Source organism: Danio rerio, chromosome 3 (genome assembly GCF_049306965.1).
Source record: "Danio rerio strain Tuebingen ecotype United States chromosome 3, GRCz12tu, whole genome shotgun sequence".
In the NCBI taxonomy this organism is placed as follows: Eukaryota; Metazoa; Chordata; class Actinopteri; order Cypriniformes; family Danionidae; genus Danio; species Danio rerio.
In genome coordinates this window covers 66172446-66183528 of record NC_133178.1, presented here as the reverse complement: position 1 = coordinate 66183528, position 11083 = coordinate 66172446, and the positions used below count along the sequence as shown (strand labels likewise).

Genomic DNA, 11083 nt, shown 5'->3' with positions numbered 1-11083 from the left:
CCCAACCCAAATTGAAAAGCTTCCCATTCTCAAATACAATGGTGCAACTCTAAAATTTTGGTACCACTATTTGAGGGATTTCTGTCTGAATTTTACAACCCAAATCAAAAACTTTCCCATTCCCACTTACAAAGGTGTAACTCCAAAACTTTGATATCACTATTTGGGGTATTTTTGTCTGCATTTTCCAAACCCAAATCAAAAAGCTGCCTAATCCCACAAACAGAGGTGTAACTCCAAAATTTTGGTATCACTATTTGGGGTATTTCCGTCTGAATTTTCCCAACTCAAAATAAAAAGCTTCCCATTCCCAAATACAATGGTGCAACTCCAAAAATTTTGCTATAATTTTAAAGGAAACCCATCTAAATGACATAAAACAGTGCTGATAGGGCTAAAGGTTATTGTAAAAGTTATCTGGGTTATATTAAAGCCCCTGAAAAAAGAGACACATTTAGATTTTTTTCATAAACTCAAACTCTATAGTCTATAACTTTTGGACTTTAAAGAGTTATTTTATTCCAACTTTGTGTAATTTCGGCCTACCCAATTTTGAAGTCTCCCCATACCTCTATAGACTGGTGTAAACACAAAATTTTAATGTAATTTAACAGAAAACCCTTTGTATTTACATATAGAACAAATGTAAATAAATAAATAACCTGACTATAATGTTTGAACCAACTAAATACTAGGCACTGTTTTGTTTTTGTTCTAAAACCTCGTTTTGAAAGTGTACGTGTAAGCTCTAGAAGGAGATTTAGGTCTAAATGAGTTTCTTACAGTAACACAAACACGTCAAAGTGATGGCAAACTGCAGAAAATAGACATTGTAACGTTTCAAATGGTACCATATATAGGAGTGTTGGCCCAGATTTACAAATTCAAACAAAAGACATTAAAGATGTCACTCTGGACCCGGTACAGAGTCACTAGAAACTGAGCTTGCTTAAGAAAACAAGCATCTGTTAAGGACTCACCATCTTTCTGAGTATGGCAAGTCCACCTGTGGCTTGAGAAGTCGGACTTGTTGATCTTTGAGCACATGATGGAGCACTTCTCTGTCCGACAGGTGATGATACGGCTGCTTTGCACATTCAAACAACTCCCATATCGTTACACCCAAGGCCCTGAAAACAGAAAAGTCCTGCTGTTATAGCATGATCAGTGTTGGGTTAGTTACGTCAAAAAAAGTAAATAATTACTAAATAAATGATTAAAATTGTGTTTAAATTAATTTTCTAATTACTTTGTCAGAAATTTTACTCAGTTAATCAATAAATAATTTAATTACTTATTGAGAAAGACAATAGAAATCACTGCAAATCCTTAATTCTTTAATTTGAGTCAAACAATTCAATGCATGACACCATATTTCAAACATGTATATTCATATAAATTATTAAAAGATTTCATTTTTCTTAAGCATTTTAATTTGTTGGACAAATCTATCATTCGTTTATTAAAAAATTGAGTTAAGCTGCAAAATATCTCTGCTTTTGTGAATTTAGACTGTATATTAATAACTTAAGCATGTGCCGCTTAAACTGCATAACAAAAATACATTTACTGTGCTTACCGAATTGATTTACACAGAACTGTTGAATTTATGTAGTGTTTAAAGAAAGTACATTATACATAACTAACTGAATAATAAATTGAAGCTTTTCACCAAAGTCAAATGCTAAAATCCACGTCTATCTTGCTCATATACCAGATATTCATAGATGGATCCTCTGATAGGCGCAGCTTTCAAATGCTACAATAGCTGTATATTTCCATCTATCTATGTTTATGTGCATTCTGGAATATCACATTACAGAAATACCTAATGGAAATGTCAAGATGTGCCTAAATTTTGAATTCACATTAAAAAAATGGACAAACCTGCACATTGTAAAGCATCCGAAATGTGGTTTTGATCATTTCTAAAACCCCTCAGCCGTCAGTCCTATTATTATTTCCTCCAGAACTGTCTTGAGCACCTGTCTGCGCTCCCCAAAGAGCGTCTCACACCTCCAAAAGCCACCACATTCATTGCATTTCATCTTCTGAGGTGCAACTCATTTATTAGAGAAGAAAAAAAAACGGCACAGTGGCAAATCCCAACGCGCTAAACAACATTTCTCTGATCAATATTTCTGCAATCTTATCAGTGACCATTTAGTTTCTCATTGGATGGAAGCGCTGCTTTATTCACAAATGTTTTATGCGATATTCTAGTTTTGTGCACGAATCTAAATCACATTTTCGAAAGTAAACATAGCTAGTGTCCCTGTATCCACTGTATCAATCACAACCATATCTGTTGGCCAATCAGCAGTGTTTAAGAACCTGGGCTCATATGTTGGCAGGAAATAAACAATTTTAAAAATGACTAGTACCAAAATATGACATCCTATATACCATATCCACTAGGGGTGTCACGATTTCGATTTTTAATCGAAATCGATCGAAATTTATGCTGAATTTCGATTATCGAATCAAAAAATAGAATCGTCGATGCTGCCACGCCCCCATGTCACGTCAGCTTGGCTTGCCAAGTGGGAAATAAACAGGCTTGTTGAAGTGCTTGTTAAACTGCAGAAGCAGGAGACCCGTCGACAGAGCTTAAACCCTCTCCTCTTTCAATGAAGTCGCCGGTGTTTAAGCATTTTGGATTTCCAGTGAGTTATGTTGACAACGTTTGTGTTGTCGACAAAAAAACCCCACAGTTTTGCAAGCTCTGCTATGTACGTATTATGTACGGTTCGTCCGATAGACAACACCGGCATCGCGATCCTCCGCCCGCCCCCGTTGCAAATCGGCTGGGGAAAAGTACACACTCAGGCCCTGTTTACACTGTCTTTGTTTTAAATGGCATTTTAGAACGACAACGATTTGACATCCACAGTGGCGTGTAGCATTTCTGAGCAGCCCTCCTTCCTCTCTACCTCTGAAAATGCACATCACGTGACCACACAGACGCAGCCTTGCGCTCGAGACAGCAGGTCCAGGCAGTCAGAGGACTGCTTCAATCTTTCACTCACTTGTACTTAGCCATTTTAGCGAACACCTCAGATACTGTTGGCTGGTTCCTGTTGGTTGTGCGTCTTTTTTAACGACACAGATCACTGCCTATTCACGAGTCCCGCAGAAAAAGTGATTGACAGGTGGTAATTATGTGTGTATCTTGCCTTTATTCATTTACTGTATGATTTGTTTATGTGTAAAACAAAGACCACGCAGGTCAGGTAGTTTAAACGGTAGACTACAAATAATTAATTGGTCATTAATTAATGAATTATTCATAATCGAAAATCGAATCGAATCGTGCCTTCAGAATCGAAAATGTAATCGAATCGAGGATTTGGAGGATCATGACACCCTTAATATCCACAGCACATTGCCAATAACCTTAATACAACACAAGCTGGTTCTTATTTTTGACATTCGATACAGTAAAGACACAACAAATCCAATTTACACATTCCTCATATAAACATAAACGGGGTACATCTGTAATAAGAGCTCCTAATAAACTCTGACATACAAGCCATCATCTGAGTGCTTCACGGAGGCTATAAGAGTCAAAGACCTTTAAATTTATGACCCTGAAATGAAAGTGCAGATAGCTCGCTTTCAGAGGGATCAGACCTGCCAACTGCTGCGAGACACCATAACATAACCACTGCTGTTTAGCTTCTCCCCCGGCCTACACACACTTTTGAGGCTATTTTTTTTATTGTTTTGCTTTTGCTTGTTTTTGCTTTGCCTTGATTTGCTCAAAGTCTGTTGATGACAGTATGTACATTTACAATTAATCTCATTCATTTACACCATTTCATTAAAAAAACTAACTTCAGTTAGCTTTAACCAATAAAACAAATAAAAAAGGTTACATTAGATTTGAAATGACAATCTGTAAACCATTCCCATCATCAATCCTCTCTTCTCGGATGGGATGCTGGGCCAAATCAAAGGTTACCATTGGCCAGCTTTGGCCTGTTTGGGCACCTCTGATATAGACAATTTATTTTGGTGCATTTAAACAAAACAGTTATTAAACAGCTATATGCATTATAATAAGAGTTTGGTCAACAAACATCTTTAGAAACAAAAAAAACAACATGCAAATGAGATGTTACAGCAATTTTGTTTGTTATATATTACATTTTTATTATATATAAATCGATTTTTTTTATGTTTCTCTAGATTTTTCCTGTTTATTACAAATGTAATTAAAACTGTGTACCACATTTTGGACTGTGATCAGTTTTTTTGTTAGATTAGATGGTCAGTTATGTCTTTAAATCTTTTAAATTGCATACTAATATTTAGTTTATTCCTGAATAATCTAATTTATCTGCACAAATATATTACTTATAGAGCATCTAACAGAAAATATGAAGTCAAATAAGAGGGGGTAAACTTATACTTACCCCTGCATATAAAATCAGGGTTTCAGCATGTTTCACCAAGACTTTAAGAGCTTTTTAAGACCATTATGGATGAAATTTCAGACTTACATAGGGCTAAACGCTAAGGATTTCTTTTTTAATAAAACTTTTTAAAAATTGTTTAAAACTAAATGTATAGACACCACACTGTTATAATGTTAGCTATGAGTAGAGTTTTATTGAGATGTAATGTTGGTGATTGGATGTACTCAACTGATTAGGTAGCTTTACATAAACAAATAAAAAATAAGACCTTTTTAAAAAGATTTAAGACCTACAAGACAACATTTCAAAGATTTTAAGACTTTTTGAGGCCTAAAACTTAGTTTATTTTAAATTTAAGACTTTTTAAGACCCCACGGACAGCCTGAATATGCTATTAAAGATGGTCTTTAGCCTCCTTTGTAGAGCAACCGACTCCCATGCGGAAGATCGCCGGTTCGATACCAGCTCGGAGTGGGTTGGGTGGCGTTGGACTGGCTGGGTTACATTGGTGCCGTGACCCGGATGGGAGTGAGGTTCGGGGGTGAGTGTAAAGGAGGCCAGCTAGTGTACGGTGAGCAGGTAAACCTCACTCCTCTGACCTCTAAAGCTGCTCTAGCGACAGATGCTAGAGGCAATGGTTTTTAGCCTCCTTGGTAGAGCAACCGACTCCCATGCGGAAGGTCGCCGGTTCGATACCAGCTCGGAGCGGGTTGGGTGGCGTAGGACCGGCAGGGGTTACACAAGCTCTACAAAATAGCTTGATACATAGGACTAAATGCTTAGGACTTTTTTTAATCAGACATTTGTTTTTCAACCTAACTTTAAAAGAAATGTTTAAAACTTTATGAATGTAGTTTTGCTAAAAGCTTCGTTGAGATGTATTGTCAGCGATTTGATGTGTAACAGCTTGTGTGATAGCTTTACATAAACAAAGAAAAATTAAGACAATATTTTAGTGAATTTAAGACATTTTAAGACACGGCCGACACCCTGAATATGCAATTTAAAAGATTTGCAAGCTCTACAAAATAGCTTGATTTTGCATTACGTTGAGTAATCATGGAATGGAGAAATCCTGTTTAATAAGGTAAATACAAGACAACAGTAGAGTTTACCTACCAAACATTGCTGGGTTTGGTTTGTTCTGAAGTGATCAGACCCCCATGCAGTTCACCAATTAACTCTGGGGAAAGCCAGCGCAGCGCCACACACTGGTCATCCTCTGTGGTGATGTAATCCTCCTGGAATAATGAGCAAGATGATGCTTTATTTGTACTAATGATGCAATTAAAGATGTTAATAATGGGGGGAGGGGTGGGTGGTTAGGTTACCTTGAAATTTGTAGGGCCGATGCCATAGTCTCCAACTTTTACAGTCAGGTCTGTTGTGAGAAAGCAGTTCCTCAAAGCCAAATCACTGTGAAAAAAAAAAAAGAAAGAAGATATAACCGGTGGGCCTTTACAAAAACAGATCAAAATGGCAGAGCAAAAACACAGCGGACATCCTGCAGTGAACATTTCCTGTTTGCTGTCAAAGTATTTCCTAATTGTAACGAGAGGCACTGTGTATAGGCCACATCAAACTAGGGCAGAAATACAATAAATATGTCGAGCATGTGGATTCAGCTGAGATGACCTGATGGCAAGCAGCAAAGTCCTGTCACTCAAGTAGCCACGCCGTTAATTATGCAGAACATTAAGGCTTAACATAAATTAAACAGATGAGTTGTAAACAAAATCCCTACTGACAGTTATCATGAAGGGTAATGTAATCTATAGACACCAAAACCTTATTTGTACCAGTCAGTAAACACCTTTTATTCTGCTGTAAAGTTGGACGTTTTAACATGGCAGTCAATGAGGATTTGCTCTCTTTTGTAGCCAGCCCCCCAGTGGCCAGCTAATGAATTGCAGTTTCAGTTGCTTCTGCATTTGCCTCAAGAGGAAGAGCGATAAGTTGCCAACTGAAGTTCTGAGAGGGATGAAGAAAATATGGTGCCTCAAACAGAGTCTTAAATACGCCAGCTCTGATTTTAGCATCTGGGTAGTGTCTGTTTTACACCCTCTCCTTGAAAAATGCTGAGACACATAAAAATAAAGCATGAATACGACATTTATTTATGTCAAATTCAGCATTTGCAATCATCTGGGATGACCTGTCACTTAAGTGGCCCACGCTGTTAAATATGCAGAATATTAAGGCTTAATATAAATTAAACGGACGAAGTATAAGCAAAATCCCTACTCACAGGTGTCATGAAGAGTAGTATTATCTATAGACACCAAAACATGATTTATACCATCCAGTAAACACATTTTATTCTGCTGTAAAGTTGGACGTTTTAACATGGCAGTCTATAAGTATTTGCTCTCTTTTGTAGCCAGCCCCCCAGTGGCCAGCTGATGAATTGCAGTTTCAGTTGCTTCAGCATTTGCCTCACGAGGAAGAGCAATAGGTTGCCAACTGAGGCTGTAAGACGGGGAATATAGTGCCTCAAACAGAGTCCGAAATACGCCAGCTCTGGTTTTTGCATCTAAGTAGTGTCCGTTTTACACCCTCTCCTTGAAAAATGCGGAGTCACTTAAAAATAAAGCATAAATACAATATATGTGTATATATGCCGAGTTCAACATGTGAAAATCAGCTGAGGTGACCTGTCACTCAAGCGGACATGCTCTTAATTATGCAAAATATTAAGTCTTAATATAAATGCAACTGATAAGTTATAAATATTCACCCCCCCTCACAGGTGTCATATAGGGTAATATCATCCATAGACACCAAAATATAATTTGTACCGGTAAGTAAACACCTTTTATTTTGCTGTAAAGTTGGACGTTTTAACATGGCAGTCTATGAGGATTTGCTTTCCTTCGTAGCCAGCCCCCCAGTGGCCAGCTGATGAATTGCAGTGTCAGTTACTCCTCCATTTCCTTCACAACGGAGATTGATAGGTTGCTGATTGATGCCAACTCAGGCAGTAAGTGGGACGAGGAATATATGGTGCCTCAAACAGAGTCTTAAATACGCCAGCTCTGATTTTAGCATCAGAGTAGTGTCCGTTTTACACCCTCTCCTTGAAAAATGCTGAGCTAGCGGTGTGCTCACACACAGCGCAGGCCTACTGTCATGCACACTGAAACTTCTGCAAGATAAATGGACGGATATTTTAGACACTACACTCTGGCCTTGGCGAAAGGGACAAATACAGTACAGCGTGCGGGTCACAGAGAAGTCCAGCTCTGCTTTTGGCCATACATGGAAAATACATATTCGCAGATTGGGGTTGTTGAAGTTAATGTTGAAGTTAATAATAGAGTACAACTGAGCTTTATTAGTTATTAACTCCATTTAATAAGTCAATCATGATGCATTATTAGGCATTAACTATAACAAACCATATTTACATGTTGAAGTTAACAATAAAAAACTGAGTTTTATCAGTCATTAACTCAATTTAATAAAACAATTACGACTTTTAAATTAAATGCATTATTTGGCATTAACCATTAAACTTACATCAGCGAAGGTTAATAAATGCTTTTGTAGACGTAATTTAGTTATTTAAATGTTGTTTTGTTGTTAACAAATGGGCTTTTACTCTACAGAGTTGACAGAACATTCAATGTGGTAAAAATAACAGATTAACATGTGAAAATGTTGAAAATAACTGATATAACAATATGAATATTCTAATAGCCACTCCAAAAATGTAAATAATAAATCATTATTAATATTGATGTTTTATTGAAGTGCCCACAATATTAATTTCGCGCATGTAAATATGACATTATATACTGAATATTGGCATTTGTCCTATATACACACACAGGCATGCATTTTAAAACACTTTATGACAACAACATTAATGAGACTTTAAATTTAAATTAAATTACAATATCCTTACAAAACTACAGTATACAAGCATCAGTGGTGTAAAGTAACACATTACGAATACTCAAATGTAGTTATTTTATAAATGTTTACTTTAACTCTCCCTTGAGTACATTATTAGGGCTGTATCTGTACTTATACTGCACTATTTCCTTCAACCTGCAGTCACTACTGCATTATTTCTCATTTAAGGGGATTAGAAAAATCAGTCCAGCCCAATCAGATCACACAGAGAAGGTAAATCACATCATGATGAACGACCTCAAGACATGGGTGATTTATAATTGCAGCAAACTGTTTGGAAGCATTAAAAGTGTCCAAGAAAACATCCAAAATCTTTACACGGATTGACCCAGAGACTGTCACTGATGACAAGATGATAGATGTTTACTGTATGATGACCGAAATGGCCTTAAACACTCAGCAGGGATCAAGACGTCAACATGACGTCAGATTGGCGTTATACCCGAACTTCATGGGGACGCTGCATTTGGTTTGTAAATTAAAATCATTTGGACATCAGAACCCAACATCAGGCCGACATCAAAGTCCAACGTCCAACCTAAAATCAACCAAACATCTAATGATGTTACAGCTTCACGTTGTGTGGGCGTTCCCACTATGACGTCTATCAGACATTTGATTTTGGTCGCCATAACTGATGAATAAATGTTTTTGACGCAAGTATGACGTTAGTTAAAGATGTTGGCTTGACGTTGGATTTTAGTCACTTTTGACGTCGTTATTGGACATCAAAATACCGTTGTTCTTAGGCGCTGGCTACACATTGAATTTTGGTCACCTGACATCACAAACTAAATCTAACCAAATATTAACGTCTTAAGGCGTTGTGTGCCTGCTGGGCAATAACTAGATGCACTACAGAATGTTACGTTTACACACATCGACAAATTACATGTAAATGCATCAGCTTTATACAGAGTATTACTTACTACACTTGAGTACTTTTGAATGGGCTACTTTTTACTTTGTTTAATATTTACAACAGATACTTTTACTCTACTTTTACTACATTTTTAGGCAAGTAATGCTACTTTTTCTTGAGTATGATTTTCAGTGCTGCTCCTACTAGATCAGCGACACTGGAGCACACTAGCAAAACATGATGGGAGCTGTTAAATTTGACTTAAAATAAAGAAAATAACGCTACTTTCTCTGGATTTCGGTGGTATTTTATGCAAAATGCAATACTTATTATGTTCCTTAAACCACTGATAATATTTCTCCTCTAATTTTAAAATAAGTAAATGTGGTGCACCAAATAAAAATGTTTAGACATGATTATATATATGTATAGACAACACAATACATCACTAGAACTGAGTGAGAGACTTGAGGAGAAGCAGTTTCTGACTTTTTAGTGAAGAATTCAAGTCATCATTATGGCACCACCTGGTGTTTGGTGTGTGTCTGTGCGTTTGCCTGAGTAACCAGCAGGATTTGGGTCATTGTGCTAAAGTGTTGACCCTTTGGGGAAACAAATTCATCAGAAAAACATAAATGAATTTACTGGTGCTCCTATGATGCTCGAAATGTGAACAGTGACTGTAACAAGAGTTGTGCAGCCTTGTAGCACATGAGCAATATATACAAATTATTAAAAGTAGCATTCAGACATACACAGTTGCTGAAATGTCTACATTTCAGTTCATCACCTGGGTGATATATAATAAAGTGCATTTATTATTTCTTAGACACGTCCTTGTGAATGCAGTACCTGCACTATGCATACTACAAAATGGCATACAACAGTACACGTATGCAATTAGGGATGCACTTAAAGAGTGAAAAAAATATGCACAAGCAAAGCCAAATCCTAATCGTTGCTCCCGATGATATCTAGACGTGTTTTGATGTGAAAGTTTTGTCTACGAAGAACAACACACATATTTATTGTCTATTCTAAACTAAAAGCGTCAAACAAACACTGATTAAAGGTAAAAATGTAGTAAAGACTGATCACTTCACTTCATCACAGTTATAATCAAGAATTTTTAAGGTTAAAAATAAGTTAAACACTCAAATAAATATTAAATAATTAAATTATATATTTTTTTACGTTTAAAAATAAATTAAATCAAATGTAGACATTAAATTTGATTTAAGGTTAAAAATTCATCAAATAATTAAATATTAAATAACAAACTTAGCTTTTAAAAATAAATGTAACAATTAAATACATGTTAAAATAATTAAATAAATTTTAAAAATTAGGGAAAAAAGTTTAAATCAATATTAAACAATTTAATTAACATTTTGTTATTTTGTTAATTAGTACAAATAAATGTAATAATTAAATAAATATTAAATACTTAAATCCACATTTCTTAAGGTTATTTATAAATGTAATAAATAAATAAATATTAAATAATTAAATTTACATTTATTTAGATTATATTTATTAAGAGAAAAAAATCTATTTAATAAATATTAAAAAACTAAATTTGAATTTAAGGTAAAACAAATCTATTAAATACTCAAATAAATATTAAATAATTAAATTCAAATTTTTTAAGTTTAAAAATTAATAAATTTAATTAAATTTAGACGTTAAATTTGAACTTTTAAGGTTAAAAAATCCATCAAAGAATTAAATATTAAATAACAAAATAAGCTTTTAAAAATAAATGTAACAATTAAATAAATATTAAAATAAAAAATAGGGTAAAAAAGTTTTAATCAATATTAAACTATTAAATTAACATTTTAAAAAGGTTTTAAATAAATGTAATAGTTAAATAAAT

General features: G+C 35.1%; 1 protein-coding gene across 4 annotated transcripts in view; it reads right to left on the bottom strand.

Moving 5' to 3' along the window:
• lmtk2 (lemur tyrosine kinase 2) overlaps positions 1 to 11083 on the bottom strand; it is a 66641-nt gene that overhangs the window by 10747 nt on the left and 44811 nt on the right. For all 4 annotated transcript variants that reach the window (XR_012400068.1, XR_012400072.1, NM_001326472.1 and 1 more), the window contains 3 exon segments: positions 5756 to 5840; positions 5544 to 5665; positions 981 to 1130 (listed from right to left, as the gene is read on the bottom strand). Coding sequence is in view for 2 of the 4 variants with exons in the window: in NM_001326472.1 (NP_001313401.1) it covers positions 981 to 1130; positions 5544 to 5665; positions 5756 to 5840 (357 nt within the window). In the remaining 2 variants the exon portion in view is untranslated.